The 17826-nt window shown below is 51.5% G+C and overlaps 1 protein-coding gene across 4 annotated transcripts in view; it reads right to left on the bottom strand.

The window, feature by feature from the left end:
- Window positions 1-17826, bottom strand: part of DUS2 (dihydrouridine synthase 2) — a 41232-nt gene continuing 23406 nt past the window's right edge. For 2 of the 4 annotated variants that reach the window (XM_060289344.1, XM_060289345.2), the window contains 11 exons: window positions 17243-17303; window positions 14724-14771; window positions 10944-11009; window positions 10696-10766; window positions 8615-8701; window positions 7122-7290; window positions 4553-4674; window positions 3157-3306; window positions 1943-2030; window positions 803-876; window positions 1-569 (listed from right to left, as the gene is read on the bottom strand). In XM_060289344.1, the coding sequence (XP_060145327.1) occupies window positions 332-569; window positions 803-876; window positions 1943-2030; window positions 3157-3306; window positions 4553-4674; window positions 7122-7290; window positions 8615-8701; window positions 10696-10766; window positions 10944-11009; window positions 14724-14771; window positions 17243-17303 (1174 nt within the window). In that variant the 3' untranslated portion in view covers window positions 1-331. The remainder of the gene's footprint in view (window positions 570-802; window positions 877-1942; window positions 2031-3156; window positions 3307-4552; window positions 4675-7121; window positions 7291-8614; window positions 8702-10695; window positions 10767-10943; window positions 11010-14723; window positions 14772-17242; window positions 17304-17826) is intronic. The other 2 variants (XM_030863585.3, XM_060289346.2) reach the window with 2 other exon arrangements.

The following is a 17826-nucleotide window of genomic DNA, read 5'->3' as shown; positions in this document are numbered from 1 at the left end:
CAGGCTGAAGCAACCAGCCATGGGTAAGGGTGAAGGGTCTTTATTGCACTGTACCAATGTCAGGTTGGGGAGGTGCCACTTGAAAAGCTCCTGTTTTCAAAGAAAATACTGAGGTCACTGGGAACTTGGCTCTGCTACTCAGACCCACCAAAGGAGATGGGCACTCTGGGGATCCCTTGGCCTGTGCTCCAGGCTGCTGGCCCAGGCCAGAACCTCGTAATTCCTGTCAGCACTGGCAGCAAATTGTCCAGTGGCACCTGGCTGATGCTCTGCACCCATAGCCATCCTAGGGCCAGGCCCAGGGAGGGGCTGACCAGGGTAGGGACGGGAGTCACCAGCCTTCCAGGGGGCTCTCTTTACCACTTGCCAAGGCTAAAAAGGGCTTCTTGCACAGCTCCCCAGGCAGGACTGGCTCCTGAGCTCTGGGGTCCCCAGTGTCTTGGTCAGGGGCCTCCCGCTTGCGCTTGTGCAAGGAGGGACCCTCCTCACGCAGCCGACCCTCAGGGAGGCCCTGGCTCCGCAGACAGACGATGGCTGCAGCCTGCTCCGCCAGTTTCTTGGACTTGTCCCTAGGCAGATGAGGCATGGGGCAATAAGGCAGGGAGACAGGCAGACTGGTTACAGGACTAGAGTCTGGGAGGCCTGACTCTACACGCCCTTGGCAGAGATTCTGACAAAACTAGGGAAGGGGTCATCACCCAGGGATGCCACTGCCCAGGTACACCATCCCCCTAACCCTCCCAGGCCAATGCGAGGATCAGGCCCTGTTGCAAGCCTCATGCCCACTGATAAGGAAACTCACCACAAGGTGGACTGGTACTTTTGTTCAGCAACAGTGACAACAGAACAGAAGAGGCGATCCAGGGGCCGTTGAACCTGGTACAGAGAGAGAAAAGGAAACAGGGATGGCTGCATGAGAGCAAGAGGGCCAAGCCCTGGAGGGAAGTACTTCCCACCTAAATCAAATGAAGGCTACCTGTATCACATGCTCCTCCCCAGAAGTGCCTAGTGCATCTTCCAGGGAAGAAATGTAGATACACAAACAGTCAGTGACATCCCAGTGTGTCAGGAGTTCTGTCATGGACCTAAGCAAAGGTCTGTCAGAGCCCTTAGCTGCATGTGACTATGGAGCTTCCTCCTACTGACATCTGGGTGGGCCAGGTCCCCCAAAATGAGAAGGAGTTCACCAGATGGCAAAGCGGTGAGAGGGGACAAGGACTGGGGCAAAGAAGGTACACCTGGCAGAGCGACCAGGTGATGTGGTGGACAGAGAGCTGAGTGGATGTGACCTGAAGCAGAAAGACACATGGGGGTCTCATGCTCTGGGCTGAGGTAGTAGGGCTTGATCCCAAAGGTGCTGAGGAGCTGATGAGGACGTGAGCAAGGGGGACAGAAGCAAATTCGTTTTGGAAAAGTCACTCTGGCAGAAGGGAACCCAAGGCCCAGAAGATACAAGCTTGGAGGTCAGAAGGCCAGTCCAAAAGAGACTAGGCAACCTAAACAGGCCATGGGGACCAAAGAAAGTGAAGCAAGACCATCTCAAAGTTTCCCCTGAGGGGCCCCAGACATGGGGCCCAATTCTGTGCCCCATTGGCTGAGGCCTGGTCCAAAAACATGTCAGTCTAACTTTTAGGTTTGAGCATCCTTCCTAAGCCAATTGGCCCTCTCCAGAGAAGTCTCTCCTGCCTAAGCAATGCCACTGGAAGGGACTGGCTGAAGCAGCCTCTTACTTAGGCCTCTAGTTCAGTTTTATGAAAGTGACCAGAACTAGACAACAGGTCCACTGTCAAAGGGAAGGAGCTAGAAGGCAAAGAAGGCAAAGCCAGGCTCCAGCCAAGCAGTCTGGAGTGCACGTACGAGCCGTGGGTGGACTGGGGGTGGTGGCACTAGCTGTGGGAGTGCTGTGGGCTGGATGCAGGGCAGGCCACAGGCAGGAACTCACCGTTTCATACACAGGCTGTGCCAACTTCTCCCTCCGGCACCACTCCAGCAGGCACATCTTGGGGGTGATCTGGGGTGAGTATGCTCTCCTAGGGAAGGAGGGAAAGGTGTCAGGGCCCACCTACCATGAGAACTCCATTCCTCAGCAGGGGCCCTACTCAGTTCCTGGTAGGAGCTGCAGGAACTGAGACAGCAAACTCCTGCCTTCGGACTCCTGCACCTATTCCCTTGAGCTCCCATTTCTGTCCCACCAGTGGCTTGGGGCCTCAATTCTACCTAAAGGGAAGATGGGCTTCAGTTGTTTGGGGAATTGGAATGGGAAGTGAACTCCAGCACTCTGAGCTCCAGCCTGGAAAACAGCCTTCAACAGCCAAGAAGGAAGGTACAATTTGCCTCTCAAGACAATATCAGGAGGGAGTGGGTGGGAGTGGGGACACAGGCGGCCATACAGTGGTCTCAGGATCTAGCTCAGGGCCCACCCTGATTATGTCCACCAAGTGTCAGGGTGATCCGCTGCTGCCTTGGGCACAGTGGACTCCAGTTTCAGAGTCAGGCCATGTTCTAGCTTCCCACCAGGAGCTCTCCCTGGATATGACTGCCCAACAGCTGTGCCTACATCCCTCCTCCCAAGACTCTGCCAGACAAGACTAACTCCTGGTCTGGCCCTGGGGACCCCAGAAAGGTTCAGATTCCAGATCATAGAGACAAGGATGAGGGCCCCATTCAAAGCTGAGTCACAGTCTGAGGCAATAATTGGCCTGAGGCTATTTCTGCCTAGAGAGGGCACCACAGGGCTAGCGAGGGGCAGTGAGGGTAGGCTGCTTAGCCAGGTGAGGGTTCAGGTCCTGCTGCTATTCTGGAGCTCCCTGCAGGCAGCTAATTCCTGAGGGCCAAGGAGAAAACACAGACTTTGAGGAACAGAGGGGACAAGTCTCCCCAGCCTGAGCTGTGGGAAGGGGTGGGTCAGGAAAAAGGTATAGTTTAGTCACCCTTGGGAAAGCATGCGCAACCCTGACAGCACTGCCTGGGCTTTCAGCGACTGTCTTCTCCAAAGTGCCTTCTTTGGGTTGCTGAAAACTGAGAACAAGCATCCAAACCAAGGAGATGTGTGGTCCCTAAGCTTGGCATTAACCATGGACGGCAGCCAGCTTGCTGGCCCAGTCAGACCTGAGGACACTGGCCCTGGCCCAAGCTGAGGCCGAGCTGGAGACCTACCGGTCAAACTTGACAGCCATCTTAATGATACCAGAGGTATCTTCAGCTGGCTCCTCCACCTCCTCCGGGCTCCTGGCCAAGAGTTTGGCCCGCCGGGCATCCAGCTCTCGTGTGGTCTCCTCATAGAAGGCACCAAGGCCAAAGGCCTCACTATGAAGGGACAAGCAGAGTAGGGGAAGCCCCTTAGTGGAGCCAGCATTCAGGAAACTACTGCAGGAGCCCAGGGCCCCACGACTGAGAAATGCCCCCCACATATACCCAACCACCACCAGGGCCTAGCCATCAGAAGGTGCTTTCTACACACCCCTGTGATCAGCCTGAACTGACAGATGGAGAATGAATGCAGGTCCCTGAGCATGAGCACTGGAGGGCAGGCTGGGCTGGGTGGAGTAGATTCCAAAGGCCACCTGCAGCCTCTCTTCTGAGGAGGAACACACAGGCAGGTGTCCCTAGCCAGCAGTGAGTGAGTTGAGCTATACTGACCAAGCGCTGGGGGTATGCACAGCCTTGTCCTCATGCAGGCCCGTGGGAGGAAGACACGGAGGCCTGACCACACACAGGCCAAGCCTAAACTGAGGTACCAGCCAGAGCTACAAAGTGATACTCTTGAGAGTTATCCTCTTGAGTTCACAAGATACTTGGGTCGAGCTGGTTAAGCTACATGGGCTAGGGACAGAATGAATACCACAAGCCCAGGGTGAGGAGGAAGGTTCTGGCAAGGCTCTTCCCTCTAGGAAGCATCTTAAGGGCTGGAGGACATTCATGAAGATGGCTGCCTGAGGGCAAGCCTAGTCCAGAAAGGCTTCTCTGGAGGAAGGAGAGTATAGAGAGCTAATGTGCGGGGGAGACAGCATTCAGGCAGGAGACCCTGTACAAGCACAGGCAGACAGGGAGCTGTGGGAACAGGCACTAGACCAGGTTGTGAGGGGCCCCAAATGTCAACCACCTGAGCTGTAGCTCTACCAGATCTAGAGGATCAAGGGGTGGCCTCTCAGACTGCAAAGGGATGGGGTGTGGGTGCCGGCTCAGGCCAGGGGCTCCATTCTACAACCCCAACTCTCCTAACCATTGGATCTTGGTGGCCTGGCATGTGACAGATCTGTTACCAGGAAAGCCCCTTCCTCCCCAGGGATTCCCAAGCCCAGCCCTCACCTTCCTCCATCCTACTAGTGCACTAGTTCCCGAAATTCTGCTGCTGAGATCAGTCCAGGGATGGCAAGTTCTAAAGATTTGAAAGTACCCCCTTCTGTGAGGCAAAGCTGTACCACCTCCCCACTCCAGCACATCCACCTCCAGAAGCTGTGTCCTGGGTCCCCTCGTAGAGTCAGCTTAGGGCTCAGGGTCAAGTCTGGGTAATGTCTGCAAGGACAGATGAACAGCCCATTGCCCCTCTCACCAAATTTCCTGGGAAGACTGGGCGGCATGGAGCAACCTCCCCTGGGGCGACTCCAGCTGTTCTCGTAGCATCTGGCACAAGCAGTACTTGGTGTTGGTGTAGTGGTTGTCATACTGCACAGCCTGAGAGAAGAACTGCCATGAGCCCCCCTGCTGCCCAGGCAGGCTCTGAGGCCTGAGCTCTGCTCTGATGGCAGGAAAAGGGGCTCCAAGGGGGCATCAGAGGGGCCTGCAGCCGAGGCAGTGTGACCCCATAAAAGAGCCCTCTCCATCTTGGCGATCTACTCCTCTAGTTAGTGGCACAATGCTTGGGGGTCACAACTGAGACCCACAGTCAGGAGCACACTCCACTGGACAGCCTGACTAAGGTCCACATGCGCCTGGAGCTCCTCCTGCATCAGCTACCACAGAGGACCTGTTGCCGAGCATCTTCCAAGGCAGGGAGTGGGGAACAGCCAAGTTCTGGTGTGGCAGGACCAGCCCCGGGACAGGGGTGAGATTCTTCTACTCCTTATAACCATGGTGAGTGCCTGCCCCTCCCACATCTTAAACAGCCTGTCTCCAATTTCTCCCAACATGGGAAAAGCCCAGCACCATTGACCAAGCATGTTTGCACATGTTACTTGTCACTTCATTGAGCTAAACAAGTAGTTACCACTACTCAGACTGGGAAATGCAGGCTCAGGGAGGCCAGACAACTGCCCAGGGATACCCAGTGGAAGTCGGCCTGGCTGGGGCAGGCAGGAGAGCAGTGGGTAAAGGGTGCCTCAGCCCCCCAGAACCCTCTCCCCGTCTCGCCCCCTATCAAATCTTCTAATACCTCCAGCAAGGCCTATGTCTTCAGTGCCTTGGAGGTGCGACCACATGTTCAGGACAAAGAAGGGATACGTGGGTAAGCCACGGCCAGCAGCAAGGCCTTGATTCAGCTTGTTTGGGACAGAAGGCACCTGGCTGGACCAGAAGCAGCCCTGCCTATGCTTGAAAGCTGCTCCCTTTCTCTGGCCCAACACACCCCCTTGAGGAGTTGCCAAGGGACAGGCTGAGAAGGAAGGATAACATCACCTTTCAGCCAGTGAGCAAGCTTGGCACTACTAAACGTGCCTTCCCTGCCACAGACCTGCCAACCGGCCGACCTAGACTGAGCTAAGCCCCCCTTGCCTCTGGTTGACCCAGGCCATTGGAGAGCCAACCTGCCCAAGAGGACACCCAGAACCAAGAGGATGAAGGCTGCAGCATCAAGCAGAAGAGGCTCCAGAACAGAGGCTGCCCAGCTCTGGGCACAGGCCTCAGGGCCTCCAACCACCCCCAGCTTGCACAGCCCTGGGGACACCCACATGTCATGGCAGCCACAACTGCCCATGGCAGCCTGAGGATCTGAGAAGCTCCTGACCCCCCAGGTGGGTAGGAGCTCCAGGACTGAAGAGGAGGGTGGAAGTCTGCTCAGGGTGAGGGCTGCACTCTCTGCTCAGGCCCAACTCACTGAGGAATTTGAGGACCACTCACTATCTTTGCCGACAGACATGCACAGCTGGTCAGAGTCTCACAGGGTGCCGGGGCAGTGCCAAGGAAATAGTGCAGGTGTCAAAAACCTCCTTTACAGGGAAATGCCCGGGCACTACCATCAAACCCCGGGTGAGAAGAAAAAGCTATTACCTGAGGAGAGGGTCAAAGTTAGGCTATTTCCTAAGTCAGAGGCTAAAGCATTATAGGAATTATCAAGAGAAGACTTTTAGAAGTGACTATGACTGACGACCAGTTGATACGTCTTTACGGAGAGAATCTGTCCTCACAACAGCTACAATGGCTCCTCCTGGCTGTGGCTCCTCTGGTGCCAACCCACTGGCATGAGTGACACAGACACCACTGTCATTGTGCATGCGTGTGTATGTGTAGGGGGGCAGGGGGTGACAGAGACTAAGAGAAAGATATCATGTGTTTGGGGCCGCAACAGCATCCTGGATCCAGAAGCCCTTGCTATGATCCTCACACCTTGAAAGCTTTAGAAGGGGGCAATGATAGGGCCATGCCTCCCCAGCACCCTGCTCTTCACATTGCAGCCAGGGAAACCCAATGCTATGCTACACTAAAAAGAAAAGGAGAGGGACTTCCTTGGTGGCACAGTGGTTAAGAATCTGCCTGCCAATGCAGGGGACACGGGTTTGAGCCCTGGTCCGGGAAGATCCCACATGCCACGGAGCAACTAAGCCCGTGCGCCACAACTACTGAGCCTGCGCTCTAGAGCCTGCAAGCCACAACTACTGAGTCTGTGAGCCACAATTACTAAAGCCCGCGCACCTAGAGCCCACGCTCTGCAACAAGAGAAGCCACCACAATGAGAAGCCTGCGCACCGCAACGAAGAGTAGCCCCCGCTCGCCACAACTAGAGAAAGCCCGCACACAGCAACGAAGACCCAACGCAGCCAAAAATAAATAAATAAATAAATAATAAATTTTTTAAAAAAGAAAAGAAAAGGAGAGCTGCTGGGGGCTGGGGGCTCACCCAAAGCACTTTCTGCAGCAATGTGGCAGACAGTGAGAAATGTTTGTTTTGAAAAAGTGCATAGACATACGTATCTGATGTACTTCTGCATGACCTCCTCCAAGGGTCGTGGACCCTCCTTGAGGAAGATGGATGGGTTCCACATGGCCGCTCGGGCCACCATCACTGAAGAGGCTGCCGTGGCTTGTCGAAAGTCCTCTATATCCAAATATCCTTGGATGTGGTCGTGAGATCCTCCACTGAAAAGCAACAGTGGGGTGAGGGGTATCCCCATCCTTGTACAAGCAATTTCAGAAAAAGGCAACTCCTAAATTTGCCAATTATTCAGTGTGTGGCTTTGGCCAAGTCCTTCAGCTATGAGAGCTTCGGGACACTGGAGATTATAACACACACCCCACTGTGGGGTCAGGAGCACCAAGTGAGATAACAAAATAAAGCAGTCCAAACCGTGCCTGGCACTTAAGAGGTACTCCAGAGCGTTTACCTTCCTTCCCCCTCCTCCCGAACAGTGGCTAAAGCCGGCCCACATCCGAAGGGCGGGGTCTGTACGTGGATACAGGGATCACAGGAAAACCCCCAGGCTGGGGCACCTATATGCCCACTGACGGCTGGGTCAAAACCCTAGAGAGGGAACAGACGCAGTGGTGGTCATGAGAGGAAGGAAGGAGGCCCGGTTTGGTTGCAATTTCCCTTTCAGCCACCCTGCAGCCCCTTGGAAACTGCTCTTTGTCTGTTCCATTAGGAGCCAGGCAGCAGCCTCAGGCCAGAGACAGCACTGTGTGTGAGAATGGGGGTGGGGGAACCCCCCTCAGGTGGCAACAGCAGCAACAGGGTCCAGGGTCTTGAGTAGCCCTACCCTCTCTCCAAGACACCCCTAACACCCCTTGCCCTGGGGACCACCCCACCCTTAGCTCCCCCGTCCCTCCCTCCAGTCAGGCATGCCTTTTGTCAGGGCTTTAGGGCTTCAGAACTTCTCTGTTCCCAACCTGCCATCAGGGTTGAGCCGGACTCCCGACTGGCCCACACAGGCCAGCTCCCCAGTGGCAACAGGACACTGCTGTCTTACTGCTAAGCCTTTGGGCTGGTCATCGGTACCTCACACCTGCCAGTCTAGGTTCTGGTCCTGTCACTGTCCGGGATGCTCATCTGGGCTTTGGTCTGTGACCTGCCTCATGCTCCTGAGCCATGGCTCTCTGTGCTCTGGCTTGAGATGCCTCACCCTACACCCTACACCCCTAACTCTGGGTGTGATGTCACCTTCCCCTGGGGCTGCTTCAGCAGCCACTCTCTTGCTCTCCCTAAACACTCCCACCTCAACCCGTGCATCGGAATGTCCTGGGCCCCTGTCTACTGCATACCTACATCGGCCACTCACCAGAGGCCAAAGGACACAATGGGCCCTTCTCAGCCTCACTGCCAAGTTCATTTTTGTCACACCCTTTTTTTCTTTTCTCTTACAGTCATTTTTTGATGCTATCGCATTCTATTTTCTATTTGTCAGTTCAAATCCCTTCTGAGTGAAGTGAGGCATAAAAAAATAAACGAGGAAGAAGGGAGGCTTACTTGGCTATGACAGGAATGGAGAGGGTTTCGGCGACGGCTTTGATGGCTTCACAGCTGACAGGGTGCTGAGGTCGCTCCTCCCGCTTCCTTGGAGATAAAGAGATGGGGCTGGGGACTGAGTGCCAAAGGTCACGTCACACTTAGCACCGGGTTATGTCAGCCAAATCCTACTGTCCTCCTTGCTGAACCTCAGGAAGGCCATGTGGCCAGCAGGGACAGGGCTCTGGGCTACAGGGGACGGCTCTCCCTGACCTCTGTTGTGCCGGGCAGCAGCAGCACAGGTCCATGCTGAGAAGGCAAGTCCAGCTCTCAAAAGTCTGCAGGTGAGGCATGGCTGCAGGAAGCCGATGTGGGTGGTCACACTGCCACTCCCCAGCTACCCCTCATTTCTGCCAGAGATGAGGGACGGTGCCTTAAGAATGCAACCCCTACTGTCCCGGTCTTGCCCTCCCAGAGGGACTGGGAACAGCTGCCGCCACTCAGACTGGCCACTCCCACACAGCTGCGTGTGCTGAGGCCAAGTTGGGCAGCTGATCCTGGGGAGAGGCACCTGGCACAGGGTAGGCCCAGCAACCAGAGCAGGCCACAGACCATGGCTGTCACAAAGAGCCACAGGGGAGGCAAGACCACAACCCAGGGCCCCTGCATCCAAGGTCAACTGCAAGAAGGTCTTGTGTATGAGTGAGTGAGTCTTAGGGATGCTAAGGTAAGCCCTAACTTGAGCTGTGCACAGGGACAAGCCAGAGAGGTGGTCGACCAGAAAGCCCTTGCCCAGGTCCTATCTGCATGTGTCCCTCTGCTATACTCTTCAACCAAAGTGTCAGGGGCCACAGGGCCTTAGAAAGCCCTATCAACCCAGCCTCCACCTCCACCTCCCTGCTCCCCCAGCAGCCCAATTCTAGCCCATCTTTAACAACTTTGATGGCCAGAAAGTCCCTCTTTAAACTCACCCAAATCTGTCTTCCTAGTGTTTCCAAATACTGGGAAAAAGGAATAGCTTTATTTATTCAGAAAACACTCTATGCCAGGCACTGTGCCAAGGCTGTATATTCACAATCTCATAAAAGCCTCGTGACAACCCTATCAAGCAGAAATTATCTTAATTTCCAAATGAGGACTGTGGTGCTCAGAGAGGTTAAATGACTTGTCCAAGGATACACAGCCAACAAGCAGCAGACCTGGGATTTGAACCCAGACCTGGGATTTGAAACCAGGCAGTCTGAGCCCAGAGCCTGCTGCCTCCAGGAGGGGCCTGTGTGTACGCGTGTGTGGCCTTTCACCATCCCCTGCTGGCTTCAACACGCACAGCTCTGCTTTTCTGTTTTTATGTGTTGGAGTTCTGGGTTCCCTTCTCTGAAAATGCTGTAATAGATACAACCAGCAAAAAATGCACTATTCCTACAAGACCCCTGAACTCAAAAGGAACACCACTCAAAAGAGAGGTCACCCTGACCAAAGTTTGCTGACCTGGGATTCTGTACAAAAGTACATCCTGGATACGGGGAGCGAGTTCGACTGGGAAACCAAGGGTAGCCTTCAGCAATACCTCAGCTCTCAGTAGACAGCAGATTCAAGGACTGTTTAAAGTGGTCACTGTGACAGCTGGCAGTCCAACAAGGGCAGACAAAAGAGGCAGTGCCTTTAAAAGAACAGCAATCTGCCTGGGGTCATTCAAGGGAGGAGCTATTGCTGAATGTAGTGTAAAGAAAATGAGATTCAGAGTCAGAGTTCTAATTCCACCACTTCCTGGCTACGTGATATAATTTTGAGCAAATCACTCATTCTCTACCATTTACACGTCTTGAGCGTAGGGGTGTTTCTCCTTCCCATTGGTCTCTCTGTATCTCTAAAGCTCGGTGTAGTGCCTACCACCAGTAGATGCTCAATGAATGAAACAAAGAAAAATGCAACCCCCATAAAGAGTTTGACTGCCCTCTGAACTTAGGGGATATCAATGAGCTATGCAGAGCTAGGCTGTGTATGTAGAAGAGAAGCTGGTAGTCACCTGGGGTCTGGTGAAGAATCATTAAGATGGCTAGGGTCCTCCTTGCAAGTCAGTCACTAGTAAGGCAACCACTCACCTCCCATGAACCGCGATGGCTGCAATGCCGGTCCTCTCTATCCGCTTAACAAGGCTCAGGGTATCTTCCAGCTGAGGGACAGGACCACACAGGGTGTTTACTGAAGCCACAGAGGGAGCAGCTGCCAGCTCCTAAAGTGGGCTCAGCTCTACCCCCTCCTCCAAACATAACTCAGCCCCACAAGAATCATTCACACCCCCAAATCAGCATCCCCAGAGAAAATGGACCTTCAGATGTAAGATCTTTACCGATGGCAGGATGCGAATCTTGCAGGTCACAGGTCTCTGTGTCCCTTTAACAAGAGTGCTGAGGATCTGCAGTGGGGAGAGTACAAGAGCATCTGCCTCTTCTGGAACAAACACCACAACTGCTTGTACTAATGAATTCTGCTCCAGACCTGTGCGGCCCAGTGGCATGGACATGTTTATGTCCATGTACGTGTCCATGTGAATGCGTCTGTTGCACGCATATACATGGAAGCTCCATGAGGGAAGGAGTTCACCTCTTTCTCTGCTAGAGCCCCAGCACCAGCAGCCCCTTGCCTGGTACCTAGCAGTATACATATATTTGGTAAATGAACGAATGAGTGAATGAATGCATGAATGGATCTGCATGCATGCTTGTACAGAACATAGTGATCCTTTGCCAGGGCAAACATCAGAATCACCTGGAGAGCCTAAGAAATACAGAATCTTAGATTCCACCTCATCTTTCCTGAATGAGTCTCTAGGGACAGGGCTTAGGAATATGTGATTTCAAAACACTCTGCCCAACACATTCCCTCCACAAAATGATTCTGAGGCCTAACCCTGGTTGAGAACACATGGCTCACAGCTCCATTCCTGATTGAAGGCATGTTTCCTGAGTGCTGTTCCAGGATCTGCCAAGTGAGTGAGCAGGAAAGTTTGAGCAGGTCCTGGGCCCTGTCCTCAGGTACCCCCTCTCTTTAGGGGAGTCAGATATACAGGAATGAAACTGGCAAAGGAAAAGACAGCATAGTCAACATATTTTAAAGTGTTTATTTTGCACAGTAATTGCAAAGGACTCCAAATAAAGATCAAGAAAGTCACACAGGAAAGTGTCAGGGAAGTAGCAAGTCCAGACAAAGAGTCAGACATCAAGAAAGGTGTAAATGACACTGCATGTCTGTGACCTTGCTATCTTTATCTTCTTCCCTCATCAAAAATTTTGGGCGAGGCAAGCTAGGGGGAAGGTGATGCCAAGAGCCCTCTTCCAAGAAACTGGATCCCTGTCCAGCAGAGCAGAGGGGACATCCAGGCAGCAGCTGCCAGTCTGGTTCTAGACAGGTGGGGGCAGCAGAGAGCCGGGTCACAAGAACCAGTAAAGGAGGCCTTTCTCTCAGGGACAGGCTAAGGCAGGCCCCTCCAGGAGACATTAGACCAAGAGCTTGGACTGATAGGACAGATCATGGGCAAGACAGGGCCTGCTGGCCCAGGCACAACTGCCAGAGACTGACAGGAAGGAACAGTCCCCAGGTGCTGCCCCAGGAGGCTGACTGGGCCTGAGGTCCTAGGGTGACTCTGGCAGGGCTTAAAGGGGCACCTACCCTTTAAGGGAGGAAGAGGGACTGCCAGATCCATCAAGATACACAATAAAATTTCCCACTCTAGTCCTGTCCTTCAAGCTGACAATAAAATCTCCGGAGGGTTCCTTTGCAAGTGCTGACTCAGAATCCTCTGATGTCTGGTGATTTAAGCAACATCAGCTGGTTTGACCCAGTTCTCTGTTTTGCAGAACTTCCTCTTGGTGTATTTTATCCAAGCAACTCTAAGCACCTTCTTCAGTTCATTTTCTGTTCATTTCACGTGCATGTTCAGGACCAGGAAGGAAATTAGTAACGAAAAGTCCTAGCCCTTTGCAAAAGTCACACTGAGAGGAAAGGGCAAATAGAGTCTGTCTTTTGGTCAGACTCTAGCAGAACCTCTCCTGGACCCAACTCTCCCAGATCCAAGCCACACCCCATGTCTCTGTGGCGTGAAAAGTCTGTGGGGGAAAAGGACCTGAGACGGGCCCGTATCTGGGCACATCTCCCCAGATCCACTGGTTGACTCAGGAAAAGCAGACTTTGGCTCCCCTGGTTGTTGGGGAGGGGGCAGGGAGGAGGACAGGAAAGCACAGGCCTGGGAATCAGTGAGAACTGAGCTCAAGTCCTGGCCCTGCTGATTGTTAGCCATGGCCCAAGTGCAGTGCACACAAGGGGATGCCCTGAGCAGCCGGCGGCCCAGGGAATGTGGGGCAGGGGTCAGAGAGAGGCTATTACTGATATAGAGTCTTAAACTGAGGTTCTTAATCCAGGGAGGGTACACCAGAGTCACCTGGGAAGCTTTTTCAAAAGACTGATACCCTCTCCCTGCCTCTGTCTACCCCAAGAATATGCAGAATTCTCAATAGATAGCATCCTTTTTAAAAAATTATTATTGTGGTAAAACATATATAACATACAATTGTCTGTCTTAACCATTTCTAAGTGTATAATTTAGTGGCATTAGCTCAAGATGTCATACAACCATCACCACTATCTATTTCCAAAAACTTTCATCGCCCCCAAACAAGCAGTCTTATTTTGAAAAAATCTCTAAGGTGGTCCTGAGATGTTCCCACAGATGGAACCATGGACCTAAAACACCAAGCCTGGAAGGACCTACAAAGCTCTCATCCAGCTCACCCAGTTTGCCAGCACAATTTGAGCCTGAATCTAATCCATCCCACTCTTCCTGAGTCTCATTTGGCTTTACTGTGGAAGCCTGCATCCTCTCTTTCACAAGGCAAACCCGGTCCACTAGCCCGACCTGGCTCAACCGACCACCCTGCCAACCAGAGAATTAACGAAATGAACTGAGCTTCTGAGGGGTAGTGTTAACTCTGCTGCCTCACGTGTGAAATGTGCCCAAAGAAGGGCAGTAGCGAGGACAGAGCCAACAGCATGGGTGGGAGAAGCCAGGACGCCAGAGGATAACAGAAATGCCTGTATGTATGTGCTGTGAAGCAAACCACCCGCTACTGAGGCCCCTTCCCTAAGTGTGGAATCCACAGTAGTCCACGTCCACTCCAGCCTGCATAGAGGTGTCTGACTGGAGGTCATTACCTGTGCCTGTCCACACACGGGAAAAATGAGGAGGCACCTAGCCCATAAACACACGAATTTTCCTAGATCCCAGACACAGTAGGGCTGGAAGAATAACAGGGTTGAGCTGCTGACACAGCAGTGGCAGCTCTTAATGGTGGTGCCTTATCCCAAGTTGCTCTAGCCTATGGGAGGCACTAGGAGGCTTAAAGCCCAGAGGTGGAAGTGGGGATGGAGAATGAAAAGGAAATCAAAGGAGCTAAGGGGAGCAGCAAGGAGAAAGCTGGTGAACTGCGAGAGGAAAGTAAAAGGTGCATGTGGTATGGCAGAAGATGTCACTCCCACATGTACTGGCAGCTCACAACACTGGTGGCAAACATCAACCTGACCTTAAGGCCTCATAAACCTGGCCACCAGAATCACCAAGGGAAGGAGATCAGAGGAGACTAACTTCAGCTTACCTTGTATGGCCCTGGCCTGGCCTGCTCTCATACTGATGGTGGACTCTATCAGTGTGCAGGGCACCCATTGATGCTCTCATCAAGCCCCCAGGGAGAGGCCAATCCCCTACATCCTGACACACACAGCCACTGAGCCTGCCCACCACCCACAGGTAGCCTGGCATATGCTCTCATGATCTTCTCAGAAGGGAGAGAGGCAATACAGAAGTGGCTCTAAATGAGTCCCTCAGGACCCCTGCCTCTCTACTGACATGTCCCTAGCCCTGGGCTTTTAAGGAACTCCAAGGCTACTGCAGGCTGGCTCAGGGGTTTCTGAACCTGGCTATATGTCAAAGTCACTGGAAAGCCTTTGAAAAAATTTCCAGACCCCAGGTGGAGTGACTGATTCTCTAAATTTGGGGGAAGGGTAGGGGAGGTGTTCCAGGCAACTCTAGTTCATAGGCATGTTTAAGGACCTCTGCTTTCACTCATGCAGGACTTACCTTCTCAATCTTGTCAGGATCTGATAGCAGGGCAGCTCCCATTCCTCCCTAAGGAAAAGCACACAGAGGGGCTCTTACAGCTGGAGGAGGGTGGCTCCTCCCTGTGGTATGGCAACCTGGCAGTACCCCAGCACTTGCCTCCAAGGAACCAAGGTCCACTGGCAATCGCCTGTGCCCACAACATCAGGGATCAGTTTGATGAATTCTAAGAGCCAGCACTCTGATCCCCTTAGCAAGACCCACAGATCTATCTAGAAGTGGGTTCTAAAAAATCATTTTTCAGGACTGCCCACTTCCTACCCAGGGTCTCAGTGCCTTAATAAACTAAACCCCACCATCTGCCAAGCCCTTAAAAAAACAATGGGTCATTCTTCCTTTGAAATGAGATCAAATGCGACTTCTTCCTATCCTACCGTCACTTGCTTGGATACCACCTCCGCCAGCAAAGCCACTCAGAGGCACACAACCTCCAAACCTTGTCCAGGCCCTGATCCCCTGCCAGCAACAATGGCCGGCCCACTCCTGAGCACCCAGACCAATGTCAAACTCTAACAAAAGCCCTAGCTAATGGAAGCAACAACCCCTGGAGTCACTTAAATCTCAGCATTAACACCAGGGGCTGTCTCTTAACGGTGTGATTACTGGTGATTTTATTGTTCTTTTTTGTACTTTTCTGCATTATCCAAGTCCTGGGCAATGGTATGAATTACTTTAATAAGTGGAGCAGGGGAGAATGTTAAAAATCTGAACCCATTAAGAGTGAGGTGAAGGGGAGAAAAACAAATCCAATAAATATATGCTGTCAAGTATATAGACTACGTACTAATGAATGCTCAAGGAATGTGCTCAGAAGGTTTAAATTCAGTTATTACAGTTTAATTTCATGTTTAAGAACTACACATTAGAACCAGAGAGAACCAGCGCAGACTGAGCCTGCATTTCAGAGGAGAACTAAAAGAACAGAGCTACTAGCCCTGGGCTACCTCCAGATACAAACCTTACAGGCCTTCAGGAAGCCCTGGCCACTCACCCTGACTCCGTCTGTTCTTCATCTAACACATGATTCAGCCCTTCCTTGTTGAATCACAGGATCTAAAATCCAGTCTCACTGCCCCTTCGACAACAATGGCTTTTCCAATTGGTATTTCCTTCCTTCCTCCCTTTCTGTTTAACTTCTTAACTTGCTTTTTAGAATAGGCAACATATTAAAAATCTTAAAGGTTCAAAAGGATAAAGAGTAAGAACTCTCCCTCCTTAGAAGGAGGGAAAACTATTCAATTAATTTTTTTAATATGACTTCGGTTTTTGAACCATGAGAAGAGAGCAGATATTCAGCTGGCATGTACTGGTACGGCACACTGGGAGGTATCTCTTCTGACTGGCTGCCAGTCTTTCCTCCCTCTACCCCCACCACTCACTCTGCCTCCCACTCCCAGTCCAATCATTTGCCAGCCAAATCCTATCAAAGTCTGCTCCAATTTGGCTTCTCTTGTCTCCATCCCTGGTCTCTCCTGTGGACCCAAAACACTCATCTCCGACATCTGTATCCTGACCTCTGGCCTCTTTCCACTTGAATACACTAGACACATGGCTTTCAGATTAGTATTTCTATTTATAGAATATATTTGGAAAGACACACAAGCAACTAGTAACATTGGTTTCCCCTGGGGGAAGAAACTAAGTTTCTGATCACAAGCCTTCTCTGTTCGAAAAAGATCAGAAGCATTTAAAATCAAAGTTCAGCTAATCTGGTCCCAACCAAGATTTTCAATCCTGTGTTCCTCTGCTTCCTCTTCACTACCCACTTCCCAACCCTCTGGTCAAATCAAGGTTCCCTGCCTCTACTTCACAATGGCCTCTGGGTCCCTGCTTGTGCCACTCCCTCTGCCTGCAGAGTCCCAAACCTCCTCATCAAGGACTACATTTCCCCACAGGATCCTGAGTTTAAGGGCTGCCCTTCTGCTGCTTTCTCTGAGCTCATAGCAGTCCTGTCTGGTCTCTTCTGATATGACAGTGGGGACACATGTATTGCATCCTCTATTTTTATTCATGAAAAAACAAAGCCCTGTTCACACTATTCTTTCTTTTAACATTTACATCATTTGTTTTATTACTTGGGCACAAGTGCTGTGTGTGTGTGTGTGTGTATTTATTTATGTATATATGTATATGTTTGTGTGCACATTGAAAATTTTTCCTGAACCATTTGAGGGTAATTACATATATCATAGCCCTTGACCCCTAAGTATTTCAGTGTGTATTTTCTAAGAATATGGATATTCTTACATAACCACAGAAGTTATCAACTTCATATATTTTCACTGATACAGTATTTTTAGCTAACCTACCATGGTCTATATTCCAATTTTGCCAGTTGATCTAATAATATCCTTTTGAGCATTTTGCCCATTAGTACAGGATCTAGTCCAGACTCAGGTACTGTACTTAGTCGTCACCTCTTGTCAGTCTCCTTTAATCTGCACCCTATATTTGTGAAGAGTATAACAAAATCAGTTTACCTTGGTGGAATACTCTTTAGGACAGCCCATGTTGACGTCGATACCAGCCACATCATTTTCTCTGGAAAAACATGAAGGAGGAAAGATAATAAATATTCAACTTGAGGGTAGGACATAAAGTCAAAGGTATGCATCTGTGCTCATGAAATTCTTAATGTTCCCTGGCCCTCTAAAACACACCAACCCTCAGAGACAGAAGCTGAAAAATCCTGTCTCTAAAATGTGCAACCGCCTCTCCTCCTGGGTAGAGCTCCAGAGGAAGAACATAACGTGCTCACACATGTAGGAAGGGCTAGTTGTAGAGGATTTTGCTAGTTCTGAGTTGTATCAGATAACTCGAATATCGAATGACAGCCACACTGCACTCCATCCCAGAGTTCCAGTTCTAACTGGGTAGTGAAAGCCATAATGCACAAAAGTGACATAAGCACAAAAGCCCTTTCCCAGAGCACTGGTTCTGGAGGAAGTGGAGGACTGTCTTTGCGTGCTAGGCTGCACAGCTGGCTTCCTCCAAACAAGTCTCAGATGTAGAAAGGACCCTTTCCTCATCATCTGCTACATACACAGTTACCAGTCTGTGACCA

This window comes from Globicephala melas, chromosome 19 (genome assembly GCF_963455315.2).
Source record: "Globicephala melas chromosome 19, mGloMel1.2, whole genome shotgun sequence".
In the NCBI taxonomy this organism is placed as follows: domain Eukaryota; kingdom Metazoa; phylum Chordata; class Mammalia; order Artiodactyla; family Delphinidae; genus Globicephala; species Globicephala melas.
This window is presented reverse-complemented; position numbering and strand designations above follow the sequence as displayed.